The sequence below is a fragment of the Podarcis cretensis genome (genome assembly GCF_951804945.1).
Source record: "Podarcis cretensis genome assembly, chromosome: 17".
Taxonomy (NCBI): Eukaryota; Metazoa; Chordata; class Lepidosauria; order Squamata; family Lacertidae; genus Podarcis; species Podarcis cretensis.
Genome location: NC_137187.1, coordinates 28,685,075 through 28,704,713, shown reverse-complemented (window position 1 = coordinate 28,704,713; position 19,639 = coordinate 28,685,075). Strand labels below are relative to the sequence as shown.

The window sequence follows — 19,639 nt, the reverse complement described above, 5'->3', positions numbered from 1 at the left end:
GCCGAGGGCCTTCTGGTGGTTCCCTCACTGCAAGAAATGAGGTTACAGGGAACCAGGCAGAGGGCCTTCTTGGTGGTGGCACCCGCCTCCTATCAGATGTCAAGGAGCTTCACAATATTCCAAAATACCTGAAGGAGCATTTCCACCCCCATCGTTCAGCCTGGACACTGAGGTCCAGCGCCAAGGGCCTTATGGCGGTTCCCTCACTGTGAAAAGCAAAGCTACAGGGAACCAGGCAGATGGCCTTCTCGGTAGTGGCGCCTGCCATGTGGAACGCCCTCCCACCAGATGTCAGGGAAATAAACAACTATCTGACGTTTAGAAGACATCTGGAGGCAGCCCTGTGTAGGGAAGTTCTTAATGGCTGGTGTTTTACTGCATTTTTAATATTTCATTGGGAGCTGCCCAGTGTGGCAGATGGGCAGAATTCAGTTCTGGCACCTCTCAGGTGGGCACCATTGCCATTCTAAGAGAAGCAGAGAAGTGTTTGTGGTGAGTTCCGGCACCTCTTTTTCTAGAAAAATAGCACTGGTAAGGTCTATTGCTGACAGGATAGCCTGACTTTCAACAGCTGTTCCACACATCCAGACAACTGGGCATTTCTTGATACTAATAATAAAAATAAGCATGGGTATCAGCATCGCCTAAAAGTCCAATTTCAGATTATAAAATGCCCTTTTCTCTGCCTAAGTTCACCGCATGCTCTGGAAGAGGTTTCTACGCCAAGGCAGAGCAACGGGTTGTCACATGCACCATCTTTCCCCATCACCACAATCTCCCAGCCAGCACATAAAAAGAAGAGCTACTGGTAAATGAAGCCATTCCTACCTATGCTGCCTTGTCTTTGCCGTTTCCCTTAAAGCTAAAGGCCGTATCTGGTTTTCATCAGCGGCACTTGCCCAGTCAGTGCAAACTTGCCACTTGGAAGCTTTTGAAGTGGCCTCTGCAATGCTCTTCCCCATTTCCCACCACCCTTTGCAAGTGATGGGGAGCAGACAGTCATTCGCTTACCAGAGCCAGGCTGTAAATTGCTTGTACTGCACTTCTTCGGGTCCCTCCTTGCCGTGTCTTAACTGCATCTCCAGCTCAGCCTGCCTTCCCTGCACAAGCACAGCATAAATCAGCAGGAGACCTTACACGGGGAGCAATCCAGGGCTTTCTATGGGGAGCGCTTGAATAGCAGATGTAACCTTTCCCTCGAGGTCCACTCTGCTATCAAATCAAATTGCCCTTCCAGCGTAATGAACTATGTGTTAAGTGATGGAATTTGAGGTTCTTACTTTGGAGGAATGAGGGTGCATCTATGCTGCAGGCCGGGATAAAATCTTGTCTCAAGGTACTTCCCTAAAAACCTTAAAAACCCTTGTGTCAGATGCTGTGTGGTGGTTGCTCGTGAGTAACCAGGCAGGACTCCAACCTGTCTTTTACAGGTTTTATTGTGCAAACTATTTACAGTGCAGATCCACCAAGTTCATGTCCGTCTTAGTCACTTGCAGAATCAGGGAGTGGCCCCTTCTGGCTTCTCCCACAACACAAGAACTTCGACACCCCAAACCTCTGCCTCCCCTCCTTACGTTTCACCCCTCGGAGCAAGCTAGACGACGGAAGGGGCGTGCGTCCCTCCTGGCCAGCCCAGCGAGGTGAGGCGCTGTTGCTCTCAGCAGCATCCTCAAGCCCTCTCCTCGCTTGGCTGGCCCCTTCCCTCTCTTCTCCACTGGAGGTGTGGCTTTCCCCACTGCTGGAAGAGGAGCTGCTCCTCAGGAGTTTCTGTGGCTCCCTGTATCCCAGCGGCGTCCCTGCCTCCCTCCCTTCTTCCGATGGCAGTCCCCTGACACCTTGCAACAATCAGATGATTCTGCAGGCATGTATGCTTGGGCACTGGGGATATGGCAGTGTTGGGAAAAGCAAAACCTACCACTGAGCAAGAATTGGCTATGCGTTCCTTCTCCTGCAGTTCACCTAACAATAATAATTTTTTTTGCTTTAAGATCCCGCTGAAATTCATCACAGGAGTTTTTTATATGCTACACTTCTAAAATCTGAAAGGAAGTTTGCAAAGCAAAGACAGCAGGAAAACGGGAAGAAACAATTTATTGGAATCTATTCTGAATGTAGTGCTGTGACCTACAGGTTAAACATGACTGTTTTATGTGCATTATTAAGTCCTTGTGGGAAAGCATATGCGAATAAGAATCTTTCTCTGTCATACATCATACTTAATTAAGTAGGATGTTCATGAATACCATTTGATACTGTTCTAAAAATCAGATTATGCTTTCCATTACGGTGTAAGAGATTTATGGTAAATTCACACCAGCAACTTTTCCTTCTAATCAATGAGGATTGGGTATTCTTGGGCTAACCAAATCTCGTGAAGGCTTGAACATGTGCTGATCTTACGATGAGAGATAACCCGTTTTCTGAAGATTACTAAACGTGAATTTAGCTGCAATCTAGTTCTATTTGAACTGCACACAAGAACAAAATAGGTGATCTTGCAAATCTAACCACGATACTCTAAAAAGTTAATTTTGTATTATTATTTTTTATGGGGAGGGGGTTCAATCATGTTAAACTACCCACAATTTGGATGAGAAACAGATCAAACCAGAGTTTGTTATTTGAATTATTTGGGTTGTATTCAACTAACTTTCACCTCTGAGTAGACCCATGGAAATCAATGCTCATGACTGAGGTCCAGGAATTTCAATGGGTCTACGCTGAGGAAAAGTGAGTTGAAAACTGCTTCTTTGCCAGTGATGAAATGTCTAACTGGGGGAAACTATGAAAAAAGGGCTTTTGTTTTCATTTTAAGAAAAATAGCTGCTTTCTGTATATTCGACCATTGTCCCATAATGTCAAGGTAAATATGAACTATGGTTTGAACAAACAATGACTTTAATTTTTCCAAAGGTATGATTAACTTGGGTCCTACAAAGTTATTTCAACATTATTCCTATGTAAGAAATTGGATGTAGACTAGGATATTTGAACTTAGGTGCTACTGAGATCAATGGGGTAAGTCTGGAGCCTACACATAGTTTCTAAGTAAGGCTCTGTTAGTCCAGAGTTCATAGGCTAGCTAGCAAACAAAGCAGCAGGTATTAACTCTCCTCAAATCTATATATGAGAACTTAAGCCATTCCCTCACTTTGTTTCCCTGTGATCTTAGATATAGCAGACACATTCCCATATTTATTCCATGCTGAGTGCTGAGATCACGCGACAAAAGAACAACACTGAGACAACTCTACTTACTTGTAGAATTGCATGATAGCTTCTCTCCATAAATCCGGCCCAGGACTGGGGAAGCAGCAGGGAGCGATGCCACTCAGAAGGCTGAATGTTGACCTGCATGCAAAACATTTCATATTCACATAGGAAACCACCAAACAAAACTGGATGTTGTAGTAAAAGAACTTACATGAACACACATTTAGAATAGAAGCCGACTGGTAGCGTCTGTTTTTGTACTATGAATTACAATTTGGACTTTCCAGTTTTAAAAAGAAATTGCACTAGTAAAGATATATCTGTTTTTTCACTTCCACAGGCTTTGTGGATACAGTGATCCACCCCAGAACTGTGAGATAACCAGCCTCATATAACCAACATAAAGGTAAAGGGACCCCTGACCATTAGGTCCAGTCGTGACCGACTCTGGGGTTGCGGCGCTCATCTCGCTTTATTGGCCAGCATGACTAAGCTGCTTCTGGCGAACCAGAGCAGAACACGGAAACGCCGTTTACCTTCCTGCCAGAGCAGTACCTATTTATCTACTTGCACTTTGATGTGCTTTTGAACTGCTAGGTTGGCAGGAGCAGGGACCGAGCAACGGGAGCTCACCCCGTCACGGGGATTCGAACCGCCGACCTTCTGATCGGCAAGTCCTAGGCACTGGTAAAACCTGGTTTATGGGAAGGGAGGTGGTGGCCTTCACCTGCCCCTCCTCTTGAAGGCTATCCCGTTAAAGGGATCTGGGGGTGTGAATCCTGTCCGAAGGTACCGCTCCGGCAGGAAGGTAAACGGTGTTTCCATGCACTGCTCTGGTTCGCCATGCTGGCCACATGACTCGGAAGCTGTATGCCGGCTCCCTCGGCCAATAAAGCGAGATGAGCGCCGCAACCCCAGAGTCGTCCGCGACTGGACCTAATGGTCAGGGGTCCCTATATCCCTTACCTTTAAGAGGAAGAAGCAAGAAGGAACAGCCTATATTTCCACTGCATATTTTGTGAATTTAAATCTCTGCTGGGGTTCTCTCATCAAAGATCTTAGCATCCAGGGAATTTTCCTTTTATATCCCCCCTCCCTTTTTTTTCTTGCCACCAACAAGAACTACATAAGTAGTTCTGAAAGTCTAACTATCGTTGGAGCTTGTATTCTTCCCATGCCAGATGGAGTTTGGAAACTGAATCATACTAATAATTTCCATTGAACTCAGTGGGATTACTTGTGAGGAACTGCACTATGAGAGGCCTTTCAAAAGCAGTCTGCTCAAAGCTTTTAAAAAATAAAAAATCTCACAGAGTGTGTCTAAGGTCTTGAGGGTACCTAAAGCAGCTTTTTGGATTCCAGCCAGAGCTCACATAGTAAATACAATCTATTTAACCTAGTAGATTATGCTGGAATTTGATGTGTCAATTATGAAGAGCTTTTGCCTGTTTAGAACATAATCTATTTTGCGTGTCCAACAAGTTATCCAAAATGAAAACAAACAGAAAACTCTTCTTAGAATATTAATCAAATCCTTGGTTTTGGCTGAACACAGAATTACTGGGTGATTCTCTCGTTACGTAACTTAAAAGACGATAGAAGCGCATTAACACACACACTCATAATACACACACAACTCCACATTTCATCCTGGCTGTTGTCATTATTATAGCAATTTAAAAGAAAACCATCGCTCTAGATCATTTCTGTTTGCAGTGCAGCTTCAAAGCCAACAGCTTAAGAAAAAAGAAAACGAGAGAGAGAGCACTGTAATTAAAATGACTGCTGTGCACTGTAATGTCTCATAATATTCTATGGCAGGCAAAAGAATTAGTTTTTTGTTTCCCGTATCCAATTATTTCTACTGTTGGCCTCAACCAAAAACATCGAAAGTTGTCATGACAGCCATTTGGAGCCTATTAAAAACAAGTTATTAGATCTCAGCAGTTTCCAGGACAATATTACTTCAATACATTTTGGGGGTGGGACCCAAAATATTCCAGGCTGGCATCAGATGGCCTCTCTCTCTCTTGTTCTTCTGCAAGGCTAGTTGTTTAAACAATGAAAGAAAGAAAGAAAGAAAGAAAGAAAGAAAGAAAGAAAGAGAAAATGCCAGAGTGAATTGCTATTTAAATCTGCCTTCTCATCCCTGTTGGATGTTTTATCTGCTATAACAACCACTTTCCAAATTTTAGTTCCATGCTTTTGTCTTGGGCAGCAGCTAAGTTTTCACGGGAGCCATCTTTTGAAGCGAAGAGCCCAATATTCTGGCTCTGCTCACCAACTTACTCCCTTGTGAACTGAGCTAGGGTTGCCATACGTCTGGAATTTCCCGGGCAGAGCCGGATTGTGTCTTGAATGAATGGATGTTTATATGCGTCGGCCATTGGACATAGCAATAAAACAACAAAACGATATACAAAGAATAAAAATCCAAAAGTCAATGATATAAAATACATTTTAGGGTTTTGAATCAATAGTCAAATGGTGGATCTTATTCTAATTGCCCCAGCTAAAAACCTGGCTAGTGATGTATGGAAGTGAGAGCTGGACCATAAAGAAGGCTGATTGCCGAAGAATTGATGCTTTTGAATTAGGGTGCCGGAGGAGACTCTTGAGAGGCCCATGGACTGCAAGAAGATCAAACCTCTCCATTCTTAAGGAAATCAGCCCTGAGTGCTCACTGGAAGGAAAGATCATGAAGCTGATACTTTGGCCACCTCATGAAAAGAGAAGACTGCCTGGAAAAGACCCTGATGTTGGGAAAGATGGAGGGCACAAGGAGAAGGGGACGTCAGAGGACGAGATGGTTGGACAGTGTTGGACCCAGAATGGACAATCAAGTCTTTAACCGGATTGTGTCTGGATTTTCACTTTTTGAAATATGGCAGCCCTCAACTGAGACTCAGTTTTTTCTCTTTTAACTACATCTCCCCTAGCAAGTGTGAGCAGACACAGCATCTTTGCCAGAGTCCTCCCTTTATTACCCTAGGCACTCAAGTCCATTTATAAGCTCCCAAGAGAGAAACTGGCTAACAAAACGAAGAAGGGTGAGCCCTGAGGATTGCCATGGGGTGGAAGGCTGGGGGGGGGCAGATGGAAATGTTCCTGGAAGTCAGATTGAACCTCAGGACAACCATAAACCTATCCAGAACCTGGGACTTCAAATTATAACACTCTGCTGTCCATCACCCTGTCTGATAATATTTGCACTTTTTATGTTTTTTGTTTTTTCTAAACAATTTCACCATTCAGAGCGAGTTAGCATTCTTATCTATTATGCTTTGATCTAGACATTTGGTTGGATGAATTTTGGTGGTTAAGGCAGGAGAACTGAAGGAAGGACCTCTTGAAACATTTACAGGGCATCTATCAATTACAACTGAGGTATCCCAACAAGAATAGGAAGGACGCAAACTTCACAATCCATCCATATGGTTCTATGATTGACTGGCTGAGCTACAGCATATCACGCAATGCACATATAGGTACTCTATGGAATTTGACCATAGTGCTCACACGACGTTGTGAAAAACCCAAAGAGCAACATGTTCGGACATAATGCTAAACCAGCTAAACTGGTTTAGCACGTCATGAAACAAGCGTTTGTAAGTCAAGGGCTCGCAAATTTCCCCCGTTACTTCTTCTTTGCCACAGCTATGGAAAGATCAGAAGTTTGGACCTGAGGTTTAGATTAGTCATCATCCGAACCCTAAACCGTACTTAACCTTAACACGAGAGAGTTTCATAAACTATCGTTTGAACTTGGCATGTTTCCACTAACCACAGTTAAGATTAACCACATTTTTTGTGTGTCTAGGGTTGGATAACGTGATACACTGAAGTTAATCTAAAATAGATGTGAAACATTCAGCACGCCCCTTCATGGACATGCTGGGAGAGGAGAGAAAACAAATCATAGGTTCATTACAGCTTCAGTTCACAATGCTAAATTATATTATGTCAGGAGCAGCCTCATTGGTACTCTGAGAGCAAAACCCCACAATGCTACACAACCTTCTCCTGAGTAGTCCATTTAAGAGAAAAGTCAGAGACTACTTCTAACTGCTGAAATGCCTAAAGATAATTGTTGCCTAATCTGGTCCAGACAGCAGCGCCCAATCTTAAGAGTGTTCTTTGGGTGTATGTGTGTGTTTTTAAGATCCTTTCCAGACAACCCCAATTTGAATAGCTCACCCAAAGGTCTATGCTACTGGAATGTCCTTTCAAAGGCGGTCTGCCAGGTCTTATTTACCAAACAATAAAACAGCACGCTGTGACTTCAGAGAGAGTTAGGGATGAGCTGGTTGGTCTCTCTTCAACCATTATAGGAACTTGAACAATACACAACTTCAAACAGACCACTGTTTATTGAAACCATCTTTATCTCTCTCATAGGAAACCATAAAAAATGTGGCAAATGCTCTGTATTTTTCTCTACTCACGTTGACAGATATTAAACCGTAACCAGGGGACTTCTCCTGAGGAACATAGCTGTTACTGACCCAAGCTGGTACCCATCCCAAAACTTTGGAGGATATGCATGTGCTCTCTGCTCCACCCTTGTTTATTCACGTTGTTTCAGCTCAGATGATTACTTGGCCCCAGGGTCCCTAAAATGATGGGAGAGACGTGTATTCAGTGGGTGGGGCCTCCTGGCGCACAGGTTGTTTGTAAGGAAAGCCCACATTGCACATTGAGCATCGTGGAGCTGAAACTAGAGATTCCTCAAAGGGTCTACCAGCTCCATCTGGTACGCAGGATGAGACCCTACCTGCCCACAGACTGTCTCGCCAGAGCGGTGCATGTTCTGGTTATCTCCCACTTGGACTACTGCAATGCGCTCTCCGTGGGGCTACATTTGAAGGTGACCTGGAAACTGCAATTAATCCAGAATGCGGCAGCTAGACTGGTGACTGGCAGTGGTCGCTGAGACCACATAACACTGGTCCTGAGAGACCTACATTGGCTCCTAGTACATTTCCGGGCACAATTCAAAGTGTTGGTGCTGATCTTTAAAGCCCTAAATGGCCTCGGCCCAGTATACCTGAAGGAGCGTCTCCACCCCCACCGTTCAGCCCGGAGGTCCAGCTCTGAGGGCCTTCTGGCAGTTCCTTCACTATGAGAAGCGAGGTTACAGGGAACCAAGCAGAGGGCCTTCTTGGTGGTGGCACCCGCCTCCAGTCAGATGTCAAGGGGCTTCACAATATTCCAATATCCCTGAAGGAGTGTCTCTACCCCCATCGTTCAGCCTGGACACTGAGGTCCAGCTCCGAGGGCCTTCTGGCAGTTCCCTCGCTGTGAAAAGCCGAGTTACAGGGGACCAGGCAGAGGGCCTTCTCAGTAGTAGGGCCTGCCCTGTGGAATGCCCTTCCATCAGATGTCAAACAAACAAACAACTATCTGACTTTTAGAAGACACTTGAAAGCAGCACTGCTTAGGGAAGTTTTTAATGTTTGATGTTTTGTCATGTTTTTAATATTCTGTTGGGAGCTGCCCAGAGTGGTTGGGGAAACTCAGCCAGATGGGCGGGGTATAAACAATAAATTATTGTTGTTGTTGTTGTTGTTTTATTATTATTATTATTACTACTACTACTACTACTACTACTACTATTACTATTATTACTATTTGGGCTGCCATATACAAAGACAGCAACTATGGTCAACTTGTTCATGTATGTGAGGGAGCCAGACACTTTCCAATGCAACCTGGTTGAGGGGTAAATTCCGCAGGACAAGGTGCTGTTTAGGAATTTGGGAGATGTTGCCTTCAAGGCTGCCTGGATGTAGGAATGGTGCTGTGCTGGATTCTGTGATGCTTAAGAAAACTTTTATACTCAATAACCATGAACATATTTTCCAAGGAGATTTGTATAACAAAATTAAACATTGCTCCAGAGTTTTGACGGTGCATTTCTGTTTCTCCACATGTTTGGATTCCTTTCATAATCCCTATAGACATTTTGCTCTTCAGCATGGCATGTACTAGCTAAGCCAGGTTTTCTTTTCTTTTCTTAGGAATGTTTAACATTCTACAGACATACGAAGTTAGGCACTGGGGAATAATATTCCGCATACCAAGTATGTTTCAAATTAAGCATTTTTAGAATTAAGCACATCATTTGATGTCCATACCAACCCAATATCTACATTTCAAAGAGATTCAGGCACTGAAGTGTTTAAAAGAAGCACATTGCTATACATATACATATATATATATATATATATATATATATACATAATGCTTTTTTAAAAAAACATTGCATGCATTTGGAATTCAGCTTAAATGCCCTACTTCAAAATACCGATCCAACAAAAACAAGAAGCGGGAATAATTAATTAACACAGGAAAGAACAGCTGTGATAACCAAAATAAGCCTTATCTGTGTTTTCTTGAAATAAGGAATTTTTCCAGCTCTGTGTTTGAAACAGTGATTGCATTATTAATAATAATAATAAATTCTCTGAAGCCTTCTCAACCTCAGAGAAAAGCAAGAGGAAATATAAATATAAACCATGACACCAAGGAAGGAAGGAAGGGTCAGAGAGTGAAGAAACACATATGTGCGCTCTTAAGTGCGTGGAATAATCACAACCTTTAGAATCCATTCCATTATAAGGTGGTTACACATTTCACGTGAGCTTTCCGCCTTTGGGACAAAAATAAAGGGTGGCTCTGAAGAACGAGAAGGTGAGGCAGAGAGTCTATGGCTCTTGCAGCACAGGCATGCTCATTTTGCAGAGCACATCAAAGAAGGCCAGAGCGACCATAAATCATGATGTACGTAAATACTTTCCACCAGTGCAGTCCTCCCTATCAAAATATGCACAGGGAAACATCCCCTTTTGTATCTGGACTACAGTCATACCTCGGGTTACAAACGCTTCAGGTTGCGTGTTTCCGGGTTGTGAACCGCACCAAACCCAGAAGTACCAGAATGGGTTACTTCCAGGTTTCAGCACTCGCGCATGTACAGTAGCGCTAAATCGTGCTTTGTGCAGAAGCACCAAATTGCGGCCCGCGGGTGCGCAAACGCGGCGCTGCACTGCAGGTTGCGAACGCTGCGGCCGCATGGATCACGTTCGCAACCCGGGCGTCCACTGTATTTTAAAGAAATCTGGCTGAGGTGAGCTCGAGCTAGATATTGTAGAAGATGTATGACTGTCACTGAAAACCGCCATCCTTGACTCTCTTCTCCTTCCTCTCACAGTCAATGCAGGAACGTCTTTGCAATGCAACTTTCACAACCACCACAAGCAGCAGCCAATGGTGAGGGAAAGGCCAGATTTCCCACATTGTGCATTTTGGCCGAGAGAGAAGGCAATGAAGACATGGGGCTCCTATTTTCAGTAGCGGCCATGCGACGTCTAAAGTCTAAGGCAGGCTTCCTCAACCTCGGCCCTCCAGATGTTTTTGGCCTACAACTCCCATCATCCGTAGCTAGCAGGACCAGTGGTCAGGGATGATGGGAATTGTTGTCTCAAAACATCTGGAGGGCTGAGATGATCGCGTCCCCTTTATCTATGGTAAGGTAAAGGTAAAGGAGCCCCTGACCATTAGGTCCAGTCGTGGCTGACTCTGGGGTTGTGGCGCTCATCTCGCTTTATTGGCCGAGGGAGCCAGTGTGGCCAGCATGACTAAGCCGCTTCTGGCGAACCAGAGCAGCGCACGGAAACGCTGTTTACCTTCCCATCAGAGTGGTACCTATTTATCTACTTGCACTTTGACGTGCTTTCAAACTGCTAGGTTGGCAGGAGCAGGGACCGAGCAACGGGAGTTCACCCCGTTGCAGGGATTTGAACCACCGACCTTCTGATCGGCAAGTCCTAGGCTCTGTGGTTTAACCCACAGCGCCACCCGTGTCCCTTCATCTTATCTATGGTGTGTGACCCAAAATACGCCACTGCCCATAATGTTATAATGCAACCACGTTAACTTTAATGCACTTTGAGAGAAAGGCCGACCAATCTGCACTCGCTCATACAGGTTTCTCTCCTGGCTGCATTCCTGCTGCTTGCAGCTTCTGAAGATCAGTGGCCGAAAGAGCTATAAATGCTCTATTTAATGAAAATATTTGATAACAAGGCCGCGCTTATATTCTACAATGATTAATTGGACGTTCATTTCTAATTCCTTCTGCCCCTGACCCCACCTCACATTTCCTACAGGAGATTAAAGCTTTGGTTTACAAAACCTTTAATACACAAAATCAGCTACATTAATGCAATATCCCAGGGTGCTGGGAACAATTAAGAGATATGCTGCGTTATTATTACAGTAACAAGGAAGTAGAGGTCACTCCCCAGGTTCCAATCCCCTAATTGTTTCTCAGACAAGCCCAAATCTGACAGGACTGTAACCAGATTAGGCAGAGTTGAAGGGAAAACGTCAGCCTTGATTTACTCCGGCAAACTTTGGAGAAAACATTTCGGAGCAGAGCGTATTTTATTAGATGTATTTATACGTCCTGTTCTCCTTAATTGTTCTTCGCAGCAAGTTTACTTAATTAAGAGTAAATTACAACACCACACACAGCTTGCAGCTACCATTTCCTAATTAGAGCAAAGGGCAAATGCAAACTCAGGTTGGGGGGATGGAAGAAAGCAGAACGGCTACACAAGCGGAAGGGAAACTGCAGCGCTTACCTCGTGGAGGAGAGCGATCAACATCTGGTGGAAACTGCGTCCCCTACTGGCTAGAAATCGGCTGATAGGCTTTCCATCCTTCCCCACGTGGATTGGGAGATCGTAACTCAGCAATATGCCGGCTAAAGGGAGAAATTACAGATGTACATGCACTAAGATGGCTTATAACAATTCAGTTGTGTTTTAATATGACCGCAAAACAGAGAATACTGAGGTTCGAGAATCAAAAGAATGCAATTTTGTAATTCTTGGGTTCTTGGGTTTTCCACTTTTTAGCTAACAAAATACAAGCAGCAGAATTACCAACAGTAGAAGAATGGCAGATGAAGATGATGGATTTTTCGGAGCTAGACGACCTAACCAGAAGTGTTCGCGACCAGAAGGAGGAGGAATATCAGGAAGAATGGAATAAATTTAATGAATATTTAGTTAAATTTGTTAAGTTAACCGGAAATAGCTTGCGGATACTTAATAGGCTTAGGATTTTATTTATGTTAAGTGATGAATTAATATGTTTAATTATATAAGGTGAAGATTTAAGGATGTTAATGTTTAAGTTAAATTTCGTAAAAATTGGGATTTGGAAAACCGTTAAAAGGACTTGCAATGAAATTCAACCAAGGGGAAGCGAGGAAGTCACTTAACAGAGTTAATAACTGTAATTTTCAATAAGGCTATGATTTATGTTTGTTATGTTTGTTTGTCTTGTGTGTTTGTTTGTTTGTTTGTTTATAATATTGTGAAAACCAATAAAATTTGGGGGGTGGGGTGGGGAGAAAGAATGCAATTTTGTAGAAATTCAAAAATTCATTCCCGGAAAAGGAAAAAGCAGCTTCTGGTTTATCTCAGGAGAAGTTGGCTTCTACACTGGGCTGCTGCAACTGCTGGTTAGACCCTGTCTCAGGTGAGCCCTGAGTTGCCTTTTCAAGCAGACGAAACCGCAGGACCTGGGTTCCTCCCTTTGCTTGTATCAAGGGGTAAGCTGCTCCCCCAAAACTTCACAGCTTTTGTGCTTAGCTTAGGCTCATTTATTCAGTAGCCTGGCTCTCCTTTCTGCACAGAAGGGAATTCCAGCACATGGAAATTAAGCTGACCGCAATATGTAGCGGGAGTTTGAGAAGTTGGCTTTCCCTGTCGAAACTTCTCCGATGCGCTTGCTGCATGCAACAGTTGCCAGGCGCTTAAACACTGAGTGTTAAGATAACCAGACAGCTGTGATTGGGTGCCAGTGGCCACCTGAGCAGCAGAAAAATATGTATGTAAGAGACAGGCTGGAGGGGGGGAGTATCAGAGGGCTGGTGTGAAAATAACATTACTGAGGTCCTCAATTCCATTCAATTCCATTTGGGCTATAAATGCATGATTCTTGAACCTGCCAAATTTCTTCTGAGGTGCAGATGTTAAAAAGGAATGATGGAATTAAGAGGTGGATAACTTAAGAGTGAACACAGTGAAATGGGATTCATTGCTGGTTTGTATGTGAAAGTGTTGCGTTAAAAAAATGTTAGAAATTAGCCAGGTGCGTTTTGCGACTGGCGTGGGCCTAATTGTGACCATGTGGAGCCTGTCTCTGGATGGCAACTTGACTGGGGAAAGCAAAATGTCACTTGGATTTTTCTTGAAGCTAGAATTTGTCTGATTCTGGATTGTTTTGTTTGATGTTTCCATGCATTTTAACCCGCTTTGAGGTTTGTTCTTTAAAATATAAAGCAGTATAGAGATGACGGTGAAGATACCAATACCTGAAGGATTGCCTTTTCCCATGGATCTGGACCCTGAGATCTATTTTGGAGATCTTTGTCCAAATGCCCCTGATACTTTTCTCCACAAAGGCACGACAATCAGCTACAGTGGTACCTCAGATTAAGAACTTAATTCGTCCTGGAGGTCTGTCCTTAACCTGAAACTGTTCTTAACCTGAGGCACCACTTTAGGTAAAAGGGCCTCTCGCTGCCACAGTGGCGCAATTTCTGTTCTCATCCTGAAGCAAAGTTCTTAACCCGAGGTAATATTTCTGGGTTAGCAGAGTCTGTAACCTGAAGCGTATGTAACCCGAGGTACCACTGTACTTCTATACTTCTATATCTTTATGACATTGGGCATATATCTCCTTTTGTCCAGGTTTTTAAATCTTGCTGTAGTTTTCTTTTAAAAATTATTCTGTTCTTCTGTCCTCCACTCTTTGCTCTTTTTAATGTCGCTTTGGCTCTTAGGAACTATTTTAATTGTGAATCCTTACAGCTATTCCAGCACACATTTTATTGTGTTTCTTTTTTAATTGCTGCTTTCATTTTACGAGCTGCCCTGAGGACACTTTGTTATCGGGGCGGCATATAAAAAACCCAGAAAACGTGTCATTCACCCATTCCGAGATATTCTACTACAGCATGAAGGTCTCTCACCTCTCTCCAGGGAAATCTCACCTGCGAGGCCAGGCTTCAGTCCAGGCTGCTTGTTTCTCTCGTACATTTTCAGCATAAAGCTTGGCACACCTGACACCGTCTTCCCTTGGTCCGACCGGACAGCACCGCCTCTCAATGCGGAATGGTATATTCCACGAGGCATACTGGCCATCTCCTGTTTCACGAGCGATGCTGCAAACTCTTCAAACGCTTGAGGGGAGGGTGAAAAGGGGAGAGAACGGGGCAGACATAAAGAAAACAAAAGGTGATTGACTGAGGAAACCAGAACCACCCAACCAACATAGAACCGCGGCCATTATCCGGGAATGTTGTGCTGACATAACTGGTAACTCCATATTCAGCTGACAGCTCCAAGGTCACGGTTTCTGTAACTCCCGGGGAAGCCTTTGCAGTTCCACGCTCACCTCCCGCTCGAAATGTCACCTCAGGAAACCTTCAATAAATGGTGTCAGATGTTCGAACTTGGAAGGAAAAACAAACAGCCAGAGCTGCTTTCTATGCTGGTCAATGCACCCTTTGTTTGGCCACAGGTATAGAACAACGGGAGCAAGAGTGACCTTTTTCTTGGCCAATATAGCAGCCTTGCCAGCACCTCCATGAGGATTCTTGCCACTTACAAACAAACCATCCAAAAATGGTGACCGATACTCAGCAAATATGATAGGAAGAGGTAAAGGGACCCCTGACCATTAGGTCCAGTCATGGCCGACTCTGGGGTTGCGGCGCTCATCTCGCTTTATTGGCCGAGGGAGCCGGCATACAGCTTCTGGGTCATGTGGCCAGCATGACTAAGCAGCTTCTGGCGAACCAGAGCAGTGCACGGAAACACCATTTACCTTCCCGCCAAAGTGGTACCTATTTATCTACTTGCACTTTGATGTGCTTTCAAACTGCTAGGTTGGCAGGAGCAGGGACCGAGCAACAAGAGTTCACCCCATCGCGGGGATTCGAACCGCCGACCTTCTGATCGGCAAGTCCTAGGCTCTGTGGTTTTACCCACAGCGCCAACCGCGTCCCTGTAAATATGATAGGTAACATTGATCAAATACCTTAAAACGCTCTCCGAGACCTAGAACGAATCTTGGAATACTGAGAATGTATGGTGCAAAAGTTTACTGATGGTAAATGAGAAAGAAAAATAAGAAGAATGAAATTTGTATAGCATAAAATAGCACAAAGAGAATAATCGGAAGTTAGTGTTTATGGTGTGTCAGTGTTGTGATGTGAACTGTGTGTATTGTCTAAGTTACATGTAAATTAACGTAAACAGATGTATAATAAAGGTTGTTTTTAATATTTAAAAAACCGCTCTCCGAGTTCATTGCTACAGTTGTAAAGAATTCTCAACATGCCAAGACACTTCAGAAAGTAAAATGTAGTAGCGCAGACAAATTAGTGAGAGAGCCCACAGCAGGTTTACTCTTTCGCTATCATGAATTGCCAAAATTTGGCAACGCTTGGTCGGTTTAACAGGCCGCTAGCGCTTTTTACTATACAATGAAAAGTTGTTGCTCCCCACTCTCCTCGAAAGGGGAGCTTATAACAACTGTTTCAAATTAGCCCTGTGGCTTTGATGCAGGATTTTCCTGTACCAAATACAGCACTGGGTTTTCTGCTACACTGCAGCAAACATGGAATAAAAGAGCATTCACATGCTCACTCGGGGAAAGTGTCGCAGAATCAATTAACGGACTCTGGAACACTTTTCAATTTTTATCCCCAGTCCTTCCTCATCTTTTTTCTGCCTCTCGCCCACCAATATGTTCTCAGTTTCCCCCCTTTACATTTCTTTAAATATGAGTGTATACTTCCAGCAGGAAGTATAATGAAAATGGCTTCAATATTTAACAGGAAAATAGGGAAACTCCCCTACAAATATAATGCAGGATCCACTAAAGAGACGAAAAATTATTTAACACAACCAGAGAACAAAGCGTAGGTTTGTGTTGCAGGATAGCTTGTTTACAGATTTTGCCATTTTCGTCTACACAGTACGTGAATCTTGCATTGTCATCTTTTTGCCTGCATCAGCTACACAAGCTGGGCAATTTGCACAGCTTAACACCTCAAAAGAGACTTTGTTAGCTTACACTTCTGCATAATTTAAAGAGAAAAGTCCTGGGCTTCCTCACCCAAACATTCCAACCAGCTTTCAGCACGATATAGCATATATTCTTGAAGACTTTTGCCCAGGTTCGTTAAATTTTATGTATTCTGTCATTCTTTGAGGCTAACTCATTAGCTGTATAAAAATGTCACAGTCTGGTAAAGGAATATAAGCACACCTGCAAATGTCAGAAGGTATGCCTTGGCTGGTTACAGTTAGTAACATCCAGCTTTGGCCATTTACAGGAAAACAGCTTAAGAACCAGCTCACTAGAGCAGACCGAGGTCTATCACGCTACCATTTTGTTTTGGTCCATTAGATGCATCTGCAAAGGTAAGCTCCACCATCTCCAGCCATTTGTCCCCAACGTCAGAGATCGAAGATGACTGCTTAGTACAACATTTGGTCTGTGTGTGTGGTTTGGGAGCTGGATGGTCAGGGGAAAAACAATGCTGTCCAAGGTTGTAAAGACTGTGGAGAGAATAATTGGGTGCACTCTTCCCACCTTCGATCAAATCTATGCTTCCAGGTGCCATAAGAAAGCTGCAGGATAGTGTGCACCCCGGAAATGATCTTTTTCAGCTTCTGCCTTCTGGAAGAAGGTACAGGGTTATAAAGACTAGGACTAGCCACCCGAGAAACAGTTTCTATTCAAATGTGATTTTGGTTTTAAATGCAGTGTAAGGTAGTCTCTTTGAGAGTATATTGTATTTAATTATGGGGTATCAGAGTTTTTAGGGGGCTAACCAGGCTGCAATAGCTGGGATAGCAGGCTTGTTGGTTTTTGAATGTCTGATGTAATTTTTTTCAATTTAATTGTTCTGTATGGAACAATGACGGGGACGCGGGTGGCGCTGTGGGTTAAACTACAGAGCCTAGGACTTGTCGATCAGAAGGTTGACGGTTTGAATCCCCACGACGGGGTGAGTTCCCATTGCTTGGTCCCTGATCCTGCCAACCTAGCAGTTCAAAAGCACGTCAAAGTGCAAGTATATAAATAGGTACCACTCCGGTGGGAAGGTAAACGGTGTTTTCGTGTGCTGCTCTGGTTCTCCAGAAGCGGCTTAGTCATGCTGGCCACATGACCCGGAAGCTGTACGCCGGCTCCCTCGACCAATAAAGCGAGATGAGCGCCACAACCCCAGAATCGGCCACAATTGGACCTAATGGCCAGGGGTCTCTTTACCTTTACCTTTACAGTAGTCTCTATGGGAGTATATTGTATTTAATTATGGGGTATCAGAGTTTTTAGGGGGCTAACCGGGCTGGGATAGCCAGAATAGCAGGCTTGTTGGTTTTTTAATGTCTGTCGTAGATTTTTTCAATTTCATTGTATGGAACAATGACAATAAAGATTATCATATCGTATTTTATTTGTATGTCTGGTACATGCTTCTCATCACTTAGCAGCAATTTTAAGGAACTCCTCAGAAGGGAAGCAATGATATACAAAGGTCTGGCCAGAAATCTGTTCGTTTCTGCATGCATTATACCTGGTAGAACAGGAGGAGGAGTGAGCATCAACAATTTGATATAGGAGGCACTAGGAACAGAGAGATCCACCTCTTTCTCTTCCTCTTCCTCCTCTTCATTGATATCCACCTCTTCTGGTTGAGGCAATTCTGGTCTTGCCTGTGTGAGCAAGGAAGCATTGGGGCAGGCGGATATTAGTTAAGAGTCCAAGCAAGGGCAAGACATCAATTAAACAAATACAGTGGTACCTCGGGTTAAGTACTTAATTCGTTCCGGAGGTCCATTCTTAACCTGAAACTGTTCTTAACCTGAAGCACCACTAATGGGGCCTCCTGCTGCCGCCGTGCCGCCGGAGCATGATTTCTGTTCTCATCCTGAAGCAAAGTTCTTAACCTGAAGCACGATTTCTGGGTTAGCGGAGTATGTAACCTGAAGCGTTATGTAACCTGAGGTACCACTGTACATGTTTTCTTTTCTTTATGAAATGAAGGACCTGAAGGAGCGTCTCCACCCCCATCGTTCAGCCCAGACACTGAGGTCCAGCTCCGAGAGTCTTCTGGCTGTTCCCTCCCTGCAAGAAGCGAAGTTACAGGGAACCAGGCAGAGTGGAATCTGTTCTGGAAGTCCGTTCGACTTCCAAAACATTTGAAAACCAAAACGGGGTTTCTGATTGGCTGCAGCAAGCTCCTGCAGACAACTGGAAGCTGCGGAAGCTGCGTTGGACATTCGGCTTCCAAAAATAGTTCACAAATCGGAACACTCACTTCTGAGTTTGCGGTGTTCAGGAGCTAAAATGTTCGAGAACTAAGCTGTCTGAAAACCAAGGTACGACTGTATTAGGTTTCCTATGCAATACACAGTAGACAAACAATACGTTTATTTACACATTATCAATTCAAGTATCCTCTCCACAGAGATTCTTGTGTTGTGGGTGGAATAAAAGTATCTTCCGTCTCATTTATAAAGCAAAAGAAAATAAGGCCAATCTCGTCAAAAGTGTCTATCCTTGAAATGTCTTTAATTGCCCTTCTGCAAGGCGTTCTGATAAGAGCCACATTCCAGATATTATTTAACCATATTTCAATGGGAATTTCTATAGGTTGTTTCCAGTATCGGGCTATTGTTAATTGGGCTGCCGATAACAGGAAAAATACTAAATCTCTGGATTGTTGTTTAAATTCGAGTCTGAGGATAACAAGGCAAGAAAAGGATTGCTGCGTAATTTTGGAAAAAATGCGAAACGCCTTTTCCCAAAGGTGTAAATCAGGGATGTTCAACTCCCAATAGACTGCGATCTACTCACAGTATAAACAAACTGGCTGTGATCTACCCATTATGGTTGGATGGACAAAAGTTATTGAGCTTTTTTTGGAAGCCAAAGTTGTGGCTGAGGGGATTTTTTTTTTTTTTGGGGGGGGGAGATTGCTGAGGGGGTCAGAGATCTACCAGAAACACCCCATGATCTACCAGTAGATTGTGATCTACCTCTTGGACATGCCTGGTGTAGACCAATGTGCAACTCCACCATGCATGGAAATATGAGCCTATCTCTCCGCAGCCTTTCTTTGCATTTCTGACAAATAATCACTTCTCCCCTACGTTTGAAGGGAGGGAGGGACGTGTACCTGTTCGGGTAGATGGAGAATGATGTGTTCTTCTGAGCTAAATTCAGAGAGAGATTTGTACGCCGATGTTGCTACAAGTGGATCCTGGAGACGAAAGAAGTCACAATCACATCATACATCCCTGTGGTATGAGGTCAGAGAGTTGGAAGG

General features: G+C 43.8%; 1 protein-coding gene across 3 annotated transcripts in view; it reads right to left on the bottom strand.

Moving 5' to 3' along the window:
- The window catches only part of FOCAD (focadhesin), a 128,256-nt gene that overhangs the window by 33,966 nt on the left and 74,651 nt on the right, over window positions 1-19,639 (bottom strand). For all 3 annotated transcript variants that reach the window (XM_079959109.1, XM_079959108.1, XM_079959107.1), the window contains exons 18-23: window positions 19,490-19,573; window positions 17,885-18,023; window positions 14,285-14,473; window positions 11,862-11,983; window positions 3,259-3,351; window positions 1,012-1,100 (exon numbers count right to left, since the gene is read on the bottom strand). In XM_079959109.1, the coding sequence (XP_079815235.1) occupies window positions 1,012-1,100; window positions 3,259-3,351; window positions 11,862-11,983; window positions 14,285-14,473; window positions 17,885-18,023; window positions 19,490-19,573 (716 nt within the window). The remainder of the gene's footprint in view (window positions 1-1,011; window positions 1,101-3,258; window positions 3,352-11,861; window positions 11,984-14,284; window positions 14,474-17,884; window positions 18,024-19,489; window positions 19,574-19,639) is intronic.